The sequence below is a fragment of the Lacerta agilis genome, chromosome 11 (assembly GCF_009819535.1).
Source record: "Lacerta agilis isolate rLacAgi1 chromosome 11, rLacAgi1.pri, whole genome shotgun sequence".
NCBI lineage: Eukaryota > Metazoa > Chordata > Lepidosauria > Squamata > Lacertidae > Lacerta > Lacerta agilis.
Genome location: NC_046322.1, coordinates 41,436,146 through 41,454,131, shown reverse-complemented (window position 1 = coordinate 41,454,131; position 17,986 = coordinate 41,436,146). Strand labels below are relative to the sequence as shown.

At 41.0% G+C, this 17,986-nt stretch overlaps 1 protein-coding gene across 1 annotated transcript in view; it reads left to right on the top strand.

Annotated features, from left to right (window-relative positions):
* TMEM232 (transmembrane protein 232) overlaps positions 1 to 17,986 on the top strand; it is a 129,111-nt gene that overhangs the window by 4,393 nt on the left and 106,732 nt on the right. Inside the window, 3 exon segments of the mRNA XM_033164766.1 lie at positions 7,209 to 7,356; positions 9,431 to 9,542; positions 11,838 to 11,943. Of these exon segments, the coding sequence (XP_033020657.1) occupies positions 7,223 to 7,356; positions 9,431 to 9,542; positions 11,838 to 11,943 (352 nt within the window). The 5' untranslated portion in view covers positions 7,209 to 7,222.

The window sequence follows — 17,986 nt, the reverse complement described above, 5'->3', positions numbered from 1 at the left end:
GTTATGCATATATAAAATTGAAATAATAGTTGCCTCCTCATGGGAGCTTAGATGAAAGACTTGCAACATGGGTTTATGTATAAATAAATACATGGTTCTTATTCATAATGTAGTCACTCCAGATGCCTCTCTGCAGGACAGTCTTATTGCAGATACTATAATTTCCAGTGCTCAGATCACTGGATACTGTTCCCCCCTGCAGTTATCTTTACTGTTACGCTTGCTATTGCAGCAGGCAATATGGTAGAAATCACACTCTAGGTATCAAGTTGGGGCTCGTATGTGTTTGTGGGAGAAATCCAGAGTCTTATCAACTGGAAAGACATTTAACATTGCAAAGAACTTTGCACAGCAAACATTTTGATTAAGGACCTTGTGACCCAGCCAAGTGAGCTACCATGCGCTCAGGCCTGGCATTCTCAGAAAGCTGCTGGTAGGAATGGGGGTGGGGGGGAGAGATTCAGTTCATTTCACATTTAAAGGGCAATCCCACCTGATTTGCTCGTTTTGAAACCCTCTAAATTTGCACCTATCCCATGTTTGCAATGCAGTTCTCCGATCAGTGTTAGAGAAAATTGTGCATAAATTAAAACTGCATAAATTACTGAAAATAACATACAGAAATGCATTCTATTGAGAGAAATTGCTTGCAAAAATGTGTTTATTAGAAATTCACCTGAAAATGCTGGAAAAAGTTCATGAAGATTATACAGAGTGTTCAAAAAGTAATTATACAGTTGTACCTTGGATCTCAAATGCCTTGGCTCCCAAACAAATAGACTTCCTGGAAGTGAGTGTTCTGGTTTCTGAACATTCTTCTGGAAGCTGAATGTCCGATGGGGCTTCTGTGGCTTCCGATTGGCTGCAGGAGCTTCCTGCCGCCAATCAGAAGCAGTGCTTGGGTTTTCGAACATTTGGGAAGTTGAAAGGACTTCCGGAATGGATTCCATTCGACTTCCAAGGTATTATTATTATTATTATTATTAATTGAATTTATATACCGCCCTATATGACTGTACACCTATGGACAATACCTATATTAGGTGTATAGTTACTTTTCGAACATCATAGGTGAACTGAAAAAACTTAGAGAACCAAAACTTGACTGATCATTGCATTCCTAGCTGCTAGCTTTCCCAATACCTTGGCAGAGCTCACACATTCCCATATCTCACCTGGACCTATGAGCCAGTGTTTTATATTTCTCACAGTACCCTTAATGTACTGTCAATCTGGAGCATTGTGGTAAATTAGAGACAATAGCTTGTAACAATCTACTACAGCTGTCAGGTAAGTTTGTAATCTGCTAATGTATAAGGGACACGGAGGGCAAGCTTTGAGTTGCATGGTCAGATGAGATATAAGAGGTTGTATATTCTCTCTCACCCCCCCTTTGTTTTAATGGATAAGCTGTACATTTTAGTGAAGGAGCAGTATGGGAGGAGATGGGGTTGCATCTTGTCTCTGGCAATGAGGATACTGTCAATGGTGCTGCCATGTTTGAGGGGTCCTTGGGCAAGATGCCCTCCGTGAGCCCTACATACTGTCTGTCAGTTCCTTTCCCTGATGCCTGCCTGGCTGATCTCCTGATCTCCCCTTCCCCTTCTTTCTTACAAAGTGGGAAAGCAGTAGAAGTCTCCCATGATTTTCTTTCTATCTTTCAAATTAATTTGAACTATTTTTACCCAGTCTTCATTGCAAATCAGTACCAGTGCAAGATACAGAACAATGAATACCAGTAACCGTGCCCTCTGTAAAATGTCCAAATTGCAGGACAGTGGTTGTGGCACCATTAATACCCAATCCCAATGGCTGCAGCACTAGATGTTGGGATGGCTTGGACACAAACAAATCTCTTTACTGATACATTCTTCTATACAGGTGTCTCTTTTTGGTCTTCCCACTGCAGGGCCGTCTTAAAGGGATCGGCCGCCGTGTCGCAACGATCCCTCGGCGCCCCCGGCGTACCGCCTCTCCGCCCGCCTCCCTCCCGCGCTGGCCGCCCCTCGGGAGGGGGTGGTGGGTGAGCGGGGGATGAGGGGCGTGGCGCTGGAGCGGCGCAGGGCTTTGCGCGCCCTTCCCAGCGCTCCAGCTGGGGCTCCGGAGGGTGGCCGGCTTGCAGCTTGCCTGCCGGCGCGCGAGCACCTGCCCGCCTGCCCGTGGGGGCGGGGGCGGGTTGGGGAGGGGGTGCCCGGTATGCCGGCGGGCTCGCGGGGCGCCCCTGGGGGGCCTGGCGCCCTGGCGCGCCGCGCCACCCAGCATCTATGACGAGATGGCCCTGTCCACTGTTTCCCTCTTGCCATGCCTTCCTTTTCCTCTCATCTCTTTCCCCCAGAGTGCTCTGTGGACAAACTTGTAGGGGGGAAGAATACGGTAATATGGGAAAGGACTACAACTACAAGAATATGAGAACTGTGTAACTATAGGAATACAAAAAAAGCTCTTCACTATTTTTCACGTAAAATTCCCTCTCTACCCATATGCATTTTCTCCTGGAGGGAATAAGATATGGGTCCCTCTCAATACGGGGGGAAAAAATTGGGGGATGATTTTTAGTGGGAAAACAGCCAGAAAAGAAAGGCAGTGCTCTATTCCTGAGAGTGGTATTGAAATTATTAATGATTTTCTGAATTAGGATGATAATCAGAAACAGCATGCCTACATGAATAAAATATACATTTATGTTATTCAGATTCCATTGAAGTTCTTATAATCAAGGAGAAATACACAAGATTTTGGCAGGGGCAAGAAGACAGAACTGAATGAGGTTTGCATGTGAAACAATGCTACAATTGTTCATTCATTATGCTTTTGTCAGAAGTGCAAAGATTTAGCTGATGGGAACCTCAGACCTGATTAAAAATTGTAAATTGCCACTCTACTGAAGCATTTTATAAGGAATAAAGAATTTAGATGTATTTGGAATTAACATAGGCAGAATGGTGATTCATCATTCTCACATTGCAAAGAAATCAGACTGATATTTTCAGAAACTCAAAGTAATCTGCTCTTTCATTATGTAGGGCTTTTCCTTCGCATTTGCTTATGCTTGCAATGGGTGAAGATGGATGGTAGATTAGATTTGGTAAAAATTTAGTCCTTGAATATCTTAACACCTAGATTATTCACCAGACTTGTTGGAGCAGCTCTGCCTTAACACAACGTCATAACTGCCAGAGCTAAAAAGCTCTATTCTGTTTGAGTTCTGTACTGCATTTGAACATGCTGCAGAATAACGTGATGAAACAAGCTTTGTTGTTGTTGTTAAGTGCCCTTAACTGTGAAAACATGATAGTTGAAGTAGTTCAAGAGTTGTGTGTGAACTATAATCTACATAAGAAACTGAAGAATATGAGGAAAAAATACCATTCTGCAATTTCATCTATTTACTATCTGTGGGATGTTTCAACTATCTTACTAGAAAAAGACACACCAGAGATAAGATATATTGATGGAGAACACAAATTGGCCCAGTTCAGACATAACAGAAAACCATGGTTTCCTGTGTTGTGAATTGGTCTGCTTGAGCCTTATTAGAAACCACAGTTTGATCCTGCCTTTTTCTTACTAATTAACTTTATGCTACTGTATTGAACCAGGTTTGTGGCTTTACTGTGAGTATATAAATTCCTAAACAACTTGGAACCAAATTACCTGAAGGACTTCTAGATAACTCTTGATGTAGCTGCCTTGTCTATACAATGACTAGGGAGGCCCTTCTAGTAAGTACCACATGCTCCTGAGGTCTGCTCCATGGTTATCTGGAGCAGGCCCGTTAACATTGCAGCACCACCCCTCTGGAACTTTCCTTTGCAGTAGTGGCCTGTGCAGTACATAATGTTGATGGATGTGGTCTATAAAATAATGGTTTTGTGGTTGGGAGCCCTCCAGTACTTTATTGTACAGTAAGGAAGGGCCATGAGGTGGGGCATTTGTGTAGGGCAGACATGTTCAACTGGTCGACCGTGATCGACGGGTAGATCCCTGGTTGATCCTGGTTGATTGCGGGATCCTTCTCAATCGCGTGATTAAAAAAATGGCAGAATGAATGTCTCTGCCCCCCTACCCCCTCTATTTGTTCCTCTGTTGTGTCTAGTGGGCATTTTTTTGCGTTTGTTGATGTCAATATGGGATACAATGATTGGTTTTAGCTGTGCGAGCATTTGTAAACTGTGGATTGTTCTTCATTCCTCCCCCCAAAAAGCTCAACAACTCTGGTCGGTCCTGCCCTTCCACTCACCCACCCCAGTCATCCTTCCTCCAATGACAATGGGTAGATCACTGCCAGTTTTTTTTTTTTTTTAATATACTGGGAGTAGATTGCAGTCTCTTGGGAGGTGGACATGCCTGGTATAGGGGGGAAATGATTTTATTATCCCATCTCCATTTCTGAATATTCTTCGCACCCTTGAAGGGTCCCAACAGCACCACAAGACTTATGCTCTGGCTGCTTATGGCATCAGCTGATGCGCCCTGCAGTACCCTGCCTTGGAATAAAAAGTCTCACAGAAGTGGGCCCCAGGAAAAACAATCTGAGAATGACTTTTCTTTGGACATATCCAGTAGCTGTTATAGGCTGAAGGAACACTTTAACCAAAGCATTAAGTTGGAAATACTATTATTTTAGCTACTATCAGTAGCTAAGATAAGATATGTGGTGGGAAGCTGTTTAGAAAAAATATATACTATTACCTTGATAAGGCTGAATTTGATCAGCTTATAGAGCTTTATGTAATTATAAGTTTCATTTTCTCAAATTAGCTGTTTCTGTAACAAACTAAAATTTGTGAAATTATCTATACCTATACCTATCTATATATCAGCCGAGCTAATTATGATTTAAATGTGTTCTTAAAAAATTCATGCAACACTGCTTATTGGCAGACATTAACACAGTCTTATAATAGCCTTTTGTTTGATGTATTATGGTAATGGTTTCATACATCACATTTCATCACATTCATTCTCAAATCCTTCTTATTTATTTCATTCCGAGGCAATTTATAAACCAGAGACAGAATGCCAAGAGTAATAAAAAAAGAACAGGTATAAATCAGCTGTTAAAACATATGGCTCTATTTCATCACAACAAGGTATTCATTATTCACCAGCTTTATCAGTTGTCACTGCAGTTTACATGTCTTCAGCTTCATTCTTCCTGTCACTGGCCTTCAGAATTGTTCTCTTCAGGCTTCCTTGACATCTTCTCTAGTTTCTCCTTCTGGCTCTCTGATGAACAGAGCAATCCAAACTCCTGATCTCACGGAGGTCGGTATGGATGAGGTGGTGTCCCTCTGCAGGGGCGTAGCTAGCCGCTGGGCTGCCGGGGGTGGCAAGCCAAGCGGCACCCATGGGGGCGGGGCATCGCTCCGTGCGCATGACGTCATGACGCATGCACACGGAACGACGCCTCTGCCCGGGCCAGTTGGCCCGCCCCTCTCCCGCTGCGCTCCGTGAGCGGAGCCGTCCCGGGGAAAGGAGAGGGGTTGGGCCAGCAAGGGGGGTGTCATTCCCCTCGCTGGCCTGCCCCTGTCCTTTCCCCCCGGGCTCCACTCCCTGAGCACAGCGGGCTGCGCTCCGTGAGCAGAGTCGTCCTGGGGAAAGGAGAGGGGTTGGGCCAGCGCGGGGGGTGTCATTCCCCTCGCTGGCCTGCCCCTGTCCTTTCCCCCCGGGCTCCGCTCCCTGAGCCCAGCGGGCAGGGAGCGGAGTGGCGAAAAAAGCCGCTGAAAGGGGGAAAGCCCCCTCTTTCAGCGGCTTTTTTCGCCACTGGCTGGAGGCGGGCCGTGTGCTGCTGCTCCCGGGTGATGGAGGGAGCGGCGGTGCGTGGGAGTGGTGGGAGGGGCCGCCGCTTGTCACCCCACGTGCCGCCGTTCGTTCCGTCGCCCCGGGAGTAGCAGCACTGCACACAATGTGTGCTGCTGCTCCCACGGTGATGGAGCGAGCGGCAGTGCGTGGGGGTGACAAGCAGCGGTCCCTCCTGCCACTCCCCACGCACCACCAGTCACCCCGGGAGGAGCAGCACTGCACAGAAGGGGTGCTCGGTTACTTCTGAATATGCATACTTCAGATCACTTTGTACACCCTTAGATAATAACAGCCTATTAACAGATAATGGAACATCTGTCATGCAGTGAGTTTCTATAACAACTGAATTTAACTAGAACCTGTAGCTTCCTGCAGTTTTTGCCTTATAGTGATTTTTCCATTTTCACGTGATCCACTCTTATAGGAATGATTGTAATTTCAAGTTTTATTACGGTATTCATTGAGAAGCTTTATGAAATGAAGCATGAACACTACATTGATTTGCTAAGGTTGCATGACTAGGAAGTAAATCTTCCACAGTGGGACAACTTCGGTGTAAACAATCTTAGGATCCTACTACATGAGCATGGAAAAGAGAGCAATATTGAAAGCACCTATGCTAATGAAAATTGACTAATTTCTATATATCCCTGCAAACAGGGAAGCTATGTTCCTCTTCATGCACATTATGCCTACAGTATTCCCTTTAAAGAAAACTATTGAGGAAGTGTAAGCCACATTTTCATCTTTGCTTCTGAACTTTCATTGGCCAATATCCCTACAGCTATTCACTGATATTTAGAATTTTAGTTCATAATTTCTCAGCTTTTATTGATGTTATCTTATTAATGCTATTTTAAGGTTACTTTATGTTTTTGATTTCATATGGTCAACACAATTCCAATAATACAATTTGATTTGATAAACTTGGATTTGGCTACTCCAGGCTGTGAGATTGGAGAACTACTGCATAATTCCCTGATCAATAAGTAGTTACATTGAAGTAGTGGGAGTGAAATCAATGGAATAAATTGGCTTGAATCCAAGTGCTTTCACTTAACTGTGCTGAGGAATGGTGTGTAAATCAATAAGCTTAGCCATACTGCAATTATACTTAAATTATTCTATTTTGATTTTATTTATAGCTTATTATTGTTATTCATTATTGTGATCTAATAGAAATGGACTTTCCCCAATAGAACCATTTAGATTGCATATTCAAGGTTGTTATACAGAATTTACCATCCAAGGGCCTCCGGAGGATGGTAAGGTAGAAGAGAAAAACATGGCAGAACACACTTCATCTTGCATTTTGACTGTATATGGTAGCTTTCTGTCTAAGGTAAGAAAGACTTAAGATTACATATCTATATGGCTGCAACATTCTGTCTTTTTTTTTTTAGATTGATTTTACAACATGCCCATCATAAAGGTGCCAGTAGTCCACAAATTTGGTATTGTATGCCATGATGAACATAAAAAACTTCAGCAGAGAGTCTTGGCTAAATATCTGAAGGAAACGTTATCTGCAAACAAGAAAAAGAAACACACGTAAGTTTAAATAAAACAAATCAATATTATTATATAATGCATACTGGCAAGTTGACAAAGATTTTCATTCGAAACAAAATAAAAAAATTCGTTCCAGTAGCACCTTAGAGACCAACTAAGTTTGTTATTGGTATGAGCTTTCGTGTGCATGCACACACCTGCAAGCATGTTTATGAGAGACTCGGGAGCACGGAGAAGATATATTTAGGAAAAAGTAGTTTATGGGGAACTCTAATGGAAATGATAGCAGGAAACAACCATTTGACGGGTGGGTACACAAAGATGCCCCCCAAATTAAAAGATTGTTAGACAGGACAACAGAACAAACAATACTTCCCTCTCCGCTCCTCCATCATGCAGCTGCTGGGTGACCTTGGGCTAGTCACACTTCTTTGAAGTCTCTCAGCCCCACTCACCTCACAGAGTGTTTGTTGTGGGGGAAGGAAGGGAAAGGAGATTGTTGGTCACTTTGAGACTTCTTCGGGTAGTGATAAAGTGGGATATCAAATCCAAATTCTTCTTCTTCCTCAAGATAGTATGAACTAGGTTACTATCTGTCATTCTGTGACCTACTGGAAACTATTTGCTTAGTTGGTAAAGGTAAACGTAAAGGACCCCTGGGTGGTTAAAGTCCAGTCAAAGGTGACTATGGGGTTGTGGCACTCACCTTGCTTTCAGGCCGAGGGAGCTGGCGTTTGTCCACAGACAGCTTTCTGGGTCCTGTGGCCAACATGACTAAACCGCTTCTGGCGCAATGGAACACTGACGGAAAGCAGAGCGCACGGAAATGCCGTTTACCTTTTTTGCCACAGCGGTACCTATTTATCTACTTGCACTGGCGTGCTTTCGAACTGCTAGGTTAGCAGGAGCTGGGACAGAGCAATGGGAGCTCACCCCATTGTGGTGATTCGAACCACTGACCTTCCGAACAGCAAGCCCAAGAGGCTCAATGGTTTAGACCACAGTGCCACCTGCATCCCTTTTTTGCTTAGTAAGTGGAGATTAGATGTATCAAAGGTAACCTTGCCTTAGGCCTGTTGCTAACTGGCATGATATCAGTTGGTTGTTTAAACGGTACACTATTGTAAAAGTACAAGCCACATTAAGTCTCTTTTAATTCAAATCCATATTTTTGGATGCAAAATGGAAGATGTGAAATAGTATAAGTCATTTTTTAGCAGCGTCCTGTTTTAATTTAAAGATATTCTATCATTATTATTTTCCTTATTAATATTATTATTCCTTTCATCATGCCACATTAGGTTTTTCAGATGCATTAATGCTCTGGTGTTTTCTGATTGGGATTCTTTCCTATGAAGCTTAGTTCTAGAGAAATTAAGACAGCAGAGGTTTAAGAGGCCAATTTAGAGAAATAACGGGTAGATTTCTATTTAAAGGAGGGGTAGTAATTTCACTTAAGTAATCAGTTCCAGCTCAGAATTTGTTTACCTGCTAGTATGCATTGATTAGTCTAATTCAGGCATAGGCAAACTTCGTCCCTCCAGATGTTTGGGACTACAATTCCCATCATCCCTAGCTAACAGGACCAGTGGTCAGGGATGATGGGAATTGTAGTCCCAAACATCTGGAGGGCCAGAGTTTGCCTATGCCTGGTCTAATTTCTTCACCAACAATCATTCAAAGGGCTAATATTGTGAAGAGTTAACTCTTTCCAACATGAGGAAATTCTTATATGGAACTGTCTTGTAATGTGTTGTGTATTTGTAAAGCATGATGGTCTACACATAGATTATTGGCTGTTTCTTACAAAAAACTGCATTCCATGAAGAAATGTCAATAACTTGGAAACAGCATAATGATGAACTGTAAGTGCAGTGTTTAATAATCAATATGTCTTATTGGCTGATATTGAAACAGTCTTAATAGTATTATCCAACACATAAAGCATTGTAAATTAGGAACACAGAATAATGTTCTACACTGTACTTTGAGTCAAATAGGGCTTTTAAAATTAAATTAGCTTTGCATAGTTATCTTTTATACACAAAATTTTGATTTCATTTACTGATGATGTGCCAATTAAACTGAAATTCTTCACTGGATTCTTTATTAGAAACCCGTTTCAACTTACAGAACAATTCGTTGAGGATTTCAATTACTCACTGCAAACAGAAAGTAAAGAAAAATTCATAGAGCTGGCTAAAAAAATGCTTGCAAGATCCAAGGTCTGTATACATAAGGATTACTGGATTTTTAAAGAGACATTTATAAAGGCCACCTTAAATTTCTACAGTGATGTTTAATAGTTAAGAATTAATTTAAATATTTCTGATGCAAAACGTTCATTATTTACTTTTTGAAAGTGACCTTTTAGTTACCATTTTCATAGTGTTTTGCAAAATATTATTTGACAAAAATGTCATTTTGATCTGCACTTTATACTGTGTTGTGTTCTCTGAACACCTCTTATTAAGCAAATAATAATAATGTGTAGAAACAGAGCAATAGCTCGTATTGTAAAATATTTTGTAAACAATAACATTGCCATTCAGTAAATACAATTAAGAACACTCTTTTTAAATGCAAGCTTTAGAAGATACCTTCCATGGTGTAGATGTTCTGCACGAGTTTTTCCTTGTTGTATGTCTCCCTTTCCCAGTGTTCATTTTGCAGAAATAATGCATTTGCTGATAAAAGTCAACAAATCCAACACTGGCGAAGTTCTATTGATATCATAGGCTCCTAGTGAGGGTTAGCAGATTTTGGATGGAGATTGTTGAGATTATTGATAACATCCAATATCTGTATTGAGAAAAAGTCAATAATGAACACATAAAAATGCAAAGGGCAGTATAGTTATTTATGTTTAGCATAGTTGTTTATGTATGCTTATGTTTGCATAACATACCTTCAACAAAATTGCAGAGTTTCACTGAAAGGTTGATGGAAGAAGGTTTTGCAATATTTTGTAGAGGGAGCTGGGCTCAAGCTCATAAATGCTGCCCTTGGGTACAGAACTGTGAGAGATGTGACTGAAATGACCCTGCTGTACCACCTTGTATTATCTGAAGGTAATACCTTGTGAAGCTAAGCAGCTCTGGGTCTGGTTGGTACCTGGATTGGTAACTTGATGAGGTCTTGGGTTCCATGAAAGGTAGAATATAAATGTAAGAAAATGAAACAATAAATAAAGTTGTCATAATGCAGAAATCACAAATGGTTCTTTCTCATCATTTATCAGAGGAGGAGAAATATGTGGAAATATATGGCAATTTCCTCACATATTTATTTAATAAGCTCCCATGACTGCTTGATTGTAAACCCCACTTCCACTTACCTTAAATGTTTTTTTTCAAAATATTTTGTTCCAGTGATAAGTTGGATGGAGATGAGAGATTCACTTGTAGTCAGCAGTTTCTACTGGGTGAAATCAGATGCTAGAATACAAAAATCAACCAATGGATCAAACATGTCCCATTGCTCATACTGAGAAAAAAGGACCTAAGCTCAGAGTTCCTTCATAATGGAAGCAAACAACTTCATAGGAGGATTATTGTAACATAATTTCTTTAGGGGTGATATTCATCAAATAGTTTGTACAAGACATATAAAACCATTAAGAAATTATTAAATGAAAAAGATTTTTTGTGGCAGTGGTAGGAGAATCAGACCTACGTACTTAGTTTTCTAAAAAGAAGTTTAGGATTGGAAGGAACATCATTTTCCCCCATGCAACCTTTGCTGTTTTTAACCTTGCCGCCTCTTCTGGTAAATTGGGCGAGGGGTGCACAGAATGACCTGACGGAAATGATGTAAGTATACAAGGGAATTTTCCATCAATCATTTGGCATATGCTAATTCGTTTAAATAAATACAAATATAAATGAATAGTACAGAGTCCGAAAAAGAGTGTTTTGTCTGACTGGTGAAATGCTGTGCATGTGACCAAAGAAGAGCACCTGTGAGTCCAACTAAATTAGTTTTCAAACTGCAGTCATGCAAGAGTTGCCTATAGGACAGGCTTCCTCAACCTCGGCCCTCCAGATGTTTTGAGACTACAATTCCCATCATCCTTGACCACTGGTCCTGCTTGCTAGGGATCATGGGAGTTGTAGGCCAAAAACATGTGGTGGGCCAAGGTTGAGGAAGCCTGCTGTAGAACATGAGACACATTTTGGTGGGATTGACTAATTGGATTCCATCCTACTGAGATGCTAGCACAAGAGTTCTCTTCACAACTTGGCTAAATTTATTACTACGATGCGGAGCTAGTAATTAATTGCTTTTGTTGCAAGGTACTTCAGGTGGTAATAACAGTATAATTAGAGCTAAGCATTCATCTTATTTAAGTGTTAACCTGAGGGATTAAACATTTCTACCTTGTTAGCTCCAGCTATTGTGTTTTGCATCAGTAATAACACTTTCTTTAAATATGTAGAAACGTCATTCTGAGTACATTGACTTTTGAAAGGATTTTTAAATCTCAAGTTTTGTCTTCTTATCTTTTATGTTCCAAACAGAGGCGATCAGGTCTTAGCACATTAGGTACTGGGAAGTATGTAGATCTTCCTCTAGCATGGACTGAGGCAGTTCTGTTATCACAGTGTAAAGGAGAAATTCACGAAGGTAGGTTTCTTTCAGATTCTTTTTTGCTGCCCTTTTCTCTAAGCAAGCACTGCAAAAATTATAGACACTGGAAAGAAAATAAAGCTATTCTTCTCACAAAGAGATTAATTACACAATATATAAAAAATACTATCTTTGGTTCTGCTTTGATGCCATTCTTCATCAACTGACTTGGCTTTTGAAATTATTCTTATGGATACAAGCATGCAATAACATTGGATGAGTATAACTAAAGTTGAATATCCCTGTCCTATAAGACCATTAGTGCAGCGCTGTTGCAAAATTTTAGGCCCAGCCTGGACATTTACAAGAAAAAGCTGAAAACTGCATGGTATTTCCATTTGACAGCTACAGGTATGATAAAAATCGTGAAAGCTGAAGCCTCAATATTGGAAAATCACAGATTTCTCTCTGGTTAGATAAAAACAGGGTATCTCTGAAACTAAAGAGGCATGCTGGAAAGTAATGAACCAAGCTGAATGTTCTTGTACTCAAAATCATCAAAAGAATACAGAGAACAATTTCTTGATGGGATTTTAAAACCAGAGATATTGGAGTACTTCTGTGTTTATCATGGCTATCAAAATAGTACTACTTGAAATTCAGCTTTCAATTCTAAATGTCTGGGAGAAATGCTAATTTCACAGTTTGTTCTAAACTGTTTTTAATGCTGTATTTTATATTGCTGTACCCTGCCCTGGGACCTTCTGAAGAGCATAATAAATAAATAAATAAATGCTCCTTTATATTTTCTAACTTTGTTCATTTCACCTTATTGACTTTAGTCATGTTGCATAGATGGCACATCAGTAATCTAAACACCAAATTGCTAGAAGACGAGTCATTTCCATGGTGCACAGTAGCAACCCAGACATGGAGCTGGAATATCTGGGATTTCAGGCACCATTGGGATCTGAAGGTCTATATGCGAATGAGCAGATTGTGTTCATAAATGCAGGAGGAACCCCTGTTGAGCAGCTGAAGAACTAACAAGTCGCCGGCCTGAGACAGCCAGGAAGCCCTATTACCAGTTGCCCTAAATCTACTTTTCTTTGCCCAAGACGGGTCCAGGAGAATACATAATGTGAAAGGAGTGCTAAACTCTACCAAAGCATGTCTACTCTTCATGAAGAGGACAAAGCTGGAGGCAGTTTTCAGAGCTTGCTTTGTTATCTAGAGCCTAGTCTTGTTCTAGAGATTATTATTGGAACAAATTACCTACCTGGGCATTGTCCATAGGCCTGCAGGTCATGTGTCTGATGGACACCTTAGCCCCGTGCAGATGATTAAACTAGAAATGTGTGTGCATGTATCTGGAGAAGAAAGACAAAGATTATGAGAGGCATGCATATCAAAGTTCTATGAAGAATGGTTGAGGGACTTGGGCGTGTCTAGCCTGAAGAAGAGGTGATTAGGAGGTGATGACCATGCCATCTTCACATATTTGGAGAGCTGTCACATACAGTATATGATAGAGCAAATTTCTGTTTTGCTCCAAAGGATAGAACCTGAATCAATGGGTTCAAATTACAGAACAGAAAAAAGAAAAAGATTTAGTCTAAAAATTAGATGGACCCTCTGGATGGCATGAGCTGTTTGACAATGGTCATTCCATTACTGGTGTTGTAGTAGTGGAATTCCTACATTGGTAGGCAGTTGGAGTAGATTACCCTTAGGTACATTCAAACTCTGATTCTATACCTGCTGGTCCCACCCAAGCTGCCACACATTAACTGTCTTTTTTGCACCATGCACATAGCCGTTGAAGGCATAATCTCTACACTCCATTTTTGCAGCATATAAGTTGCATGTTCAGAGTCGGTGCATATTGCGGTGTGTATATATAGACCCTTGTGTAGACAAAATGATCAGTGTGTGAAGGCAGGTGGGCACAACCCTGACCGCCCACTCTCAATTTCTATGCCGTTTAACAATTTTCACAGGCCTTTTGTCTTGCCTCTTGCTATTTCTGTTAGACCTCTGCTGTTGGCTGTTGTTTCCAGTTTGCAACTGCATGGCTGTGCCCTGTAGGCTTCAACTGAGCAAGACAGACAGAATTTGGCTGCTCAAATTATTCCAGAAACCACTTCACAGATGAAAAGCCTGCAATAGAATTAGCACTTCACCTAATGCCTTGCATTTCGATACTTAATTTTGTGCAATTACAAAACCATGTATATTCAGCATTCTCATGATTATTTTTTTCAAGTAGCACTGCTTTATAAGCTCTTTCTAAATTTAGACATTAATTGGGTGTAATTTAAAATGACATTTAAACTTGTGAAGTAATTTGCCTTCAGTAACGGCATGTTTTAGGTTTCCCCAATTATTTCTATGAAAAAGCATGATATTGTTAGTTTCAAAGATTTAGGAATAATGGAACAAGGTTTAAAGTGTCCCTCCCCCAAATCACCCCCCTCAAAAAACCAGAAGAATTAAATACCTCGCTTTATAAAATTTGATGAAGATAAATGGATCTTGCATATTGTCAGGGCTTTTTTTCAGCTGGAATTCAGTTCCGGCACCTCTTTTTCTAGAAAAATAACACTGCATATTATTATTATTCAATTATTATTATTCCTTTCTATCTTTTGACTTGAGTGAATGGCAAGTGGAATGATTATGAAAACGGTCATACACAAAATAAATATGACAGATGAAGATCAGTGACCTGCAGATTAACATGACTGATCCAAAGGATGAAGCAAAGTCAGTTGCCCCAATTTTATATATATGGATGCTACTTTAGCTCCCTTCAGCCATTATATTTGGCCATGTGAGTTTTCAACCAAGAGGCCCCCTCCCTCCTTTGTTGCCTCCCTGATTTTCCAGGGCTCTAAATCTCATCGGTATTTACATGAGTACATAAGAAGCTACTTGTTTCAAGAAGTTATCCCTCGTACCCGCCAAGAGTGATGGGGAGAGTTATGGGAGTTGGAGCTAGTCTGCTTACCCGCCCCCCCATACTTCCCTTTTGCATGTGGATATAATACAGTAGTAGGGACGCGGGTGGCGCTGTGGGTTAAACCACAGAGCCTAGGGCTTGCCGATCAGAAGGTTGGCGGTCCGAATCCTCGCGACGGGGGTGAGCTCCCGTTGTTGGGTCCCAGCTCCTGCCCACCTAGCAGTTCAAAAGCATGTCAAGTGCAAGTAGATAAATAGGTACCGCTCCGGCGGGAAGGTAAACAGCGTTTCCGTGTGCTGCTCTGGTTCACCAGAAGCGGCTTTGTCATGCTGGCCACATGACAAGCTGTACGCCGGCTCCCTCGGCTAATAAAGTCAGATGAGCGCCGCAACCCCAGAGTCGTCCACGACTGGACCTAATGGTCAGGGGTCCCTTTACCCTTTACCTTTATAATACAGTAGTATAACGTCTGAAAAGAGCTTAAGCTGATGGCCGCGACACAACTTGTGGAAGCAAATTCCACAAGTTTAGATATATGAAGGAGTACTTCCTTTAGTCTGGATTTCCCACCATTCTGCTTCACTAGATTATGCTGGGTTCTAGTATTATGAGAGGAAGAAAAAACTCTGTTCCTTCTCTCCACAATGTACGTAATTGTATACTTCTCTAGCATGTCCCCCTTACTCTCCCCAATTAAACATCCCTAGTTATTGTAAACTTTTCTCTATAGGTAAATTTATCCAGATCCCATATAATGTAGGTTGCCCTTTTCTGCACCCTGTTATTATTGTAAAATGTACACGTAGGACAGATATTAGGAAAATTCAGCAGCAAATATTACACGCAATGCCAGGTACACAATATCACTACCATATCCCAACATTCTTGTACAGCAAAATGCAGATTCTGCTTGGATGAGTTCTTTGAGCCCTTTCCTCACTCCGCCCCTAGTAATTTGGGCATGACATCTGGGTAAATCCCAGATAGCTGGCCTTTCAAATCTCATTGCACTGATTGCCTGCTAATTAGTATTCATTGTCTTTGTTAACCATAAGGTTATAAAAAAGAAGGTTGTCTCTCTGCTGTGCACAATGACTGTAACAGATGGAATAATAAGTTCAAAGGGTTTATTTGAATTTTAGTCCCATCAGTCTCATCTGTATTGTTCTGTGAGTCCAGCTATGAGAATTTGTCCAAAACAAGCAGTTTGGTCAGTTTTTAGCCTTCATGTTGTTTTTTGTTCTTGATTTTGGGCCAGAAATGGTCCCTAACAGTTGTTTGTGCAAAATATTAAAATGTGCTGAAGAAACGCTTTAATTCCAGGCAGATGCTCATACCTGTAAATGACTCATTTGCGTCCATGCAAACAAATCCATACTCCCAGCTTTTTATATTAGAAGTCTGGTTGACCAGAATTAGTTTTCCACATCATTTTAGTTTGCTGGATAAATGTAATTCTCAGGGATGAGTGTAGTTCTGAACACCATAATGTTGTTCTTATTGATCATAAAGCCATATTTTGACTGCTTGCTATATTAAATATATGGTATTGATAAACAAACTCTTTATAGCTAACAGCCCTGTTTAGGGAAGTTTTTAATGTTTGATGTTTTATCACATTTTTAATATTCCAGTGGGAGCCACCCAGAGTGGCTGGGGAAACCCAGCCGGATGGGTGGAGAATGAATGAATGAATGAATGAATAAATAAATAAATAAATAAATATTGGGGCAATATAACATCATTTTATCCCAAAATATGTGTGATGGCCTGGGAGTCAGACTCAGATGCTGAACCTGAGGGATCCCAGCCTGCACAGGATTCCCCACCTCCAGAACCAGCTGAGCCAGGGCTAGGGCTTGAGCCTGAAGGATCCCCACCTGTGCTGGATCCCCAGGTGCAGGCATCAGCAGAGTCTGCTCTGGCTCCTGATGGGAGGGAGGACCCATTGCCTGCAGGTGCTCCACTCCCAGCCTCTTCAGAGGAAGCTGAGGCAGCCCCTGGGTCCAGTAACCCACCAGCCTCTCCTGAGCTGCAGAGGCTCAGGGCAGAGAGGCGAAGGGAGCTAAGTGCTTACAGGAGGAGTGCTCGCCTCCAGGACCGGAGGAGAGGCGAGTCTCCAGAGGATCGGGGCGTCCCTAAGCATAGGGCCAGATAAAAGCCAGCCAGCCCCTGCCCAAGTTGCGTGAGCAATTTAGCTGCAAACGTATGCTTGACCTTCAACCTTGTGCCTGCACCTGCCTTGGACCTTGACCTGCTCCCTGCCTCACTCCCTGCCGGACTGACCTCCTTTGGACCCCTAGACCCAGGACTGGACTTGGACCTCGCTTCACGGACAAACCCCCGGGGCCAGTACACTATGAATTCATGCTTTGTCAATCAAATTATCCCCAAATCAACAAAAAATTTCCAATGTTACTAAAATTTAAGTTTGAGAATTTTTTATTTATTGTTTGTGTATTATAAGTTTATGTTCAGAAAAGTTGTAATACTTTATAATACACTATGATGAGCTATGAGTATTATAGATAAATAATACAATTCTATTTTTAAAAAATTATCTAATACTCTCTCTTTTCCCTGAATGCCATATAAAGTCTCTTCAAATATGCATGTTTGTGCTGCTTGCTTAGAGAAGTAATTTTCTCCTTTATTGTTTGCTAACATTTCCCCCTTTCTTTGTACATGTTTCCTGATTAATCATAAATTATTTAGTATGAGCCTTATGGAATGTTAATAAAAGTTTAAACATTTAAAAAGTTCACAAGGCTAATTCTCTGTGGCTTTTACTATATACTCTGGTTTTGAAATATGAGATTATCTACCTTCTATGTCAGTGGTCTAAACCTTCTGTCTTCAACTTTACACTTCAGTGCTATATTGGAGAATGTGCATATATTTTACAATCAGCTAAAAGGTTTTTTTTTTTAAAAAGCAAAATATATTGTTGAGAATTTTTGAATGAAAAGGTTTTTTTTAAAAAAAGTCATCAATTCAGGTTTTTTTAAAATAAAAAAAATCATCTATTCAGTTATCAAAATAGTTTGCAAGCTAATGCTGTAGACCTATACAAACTTAACTGTTAAGTCCCACTGAACTCCGTGGGACTTATTTCTGAGCAGGCATGATGCTTAATCC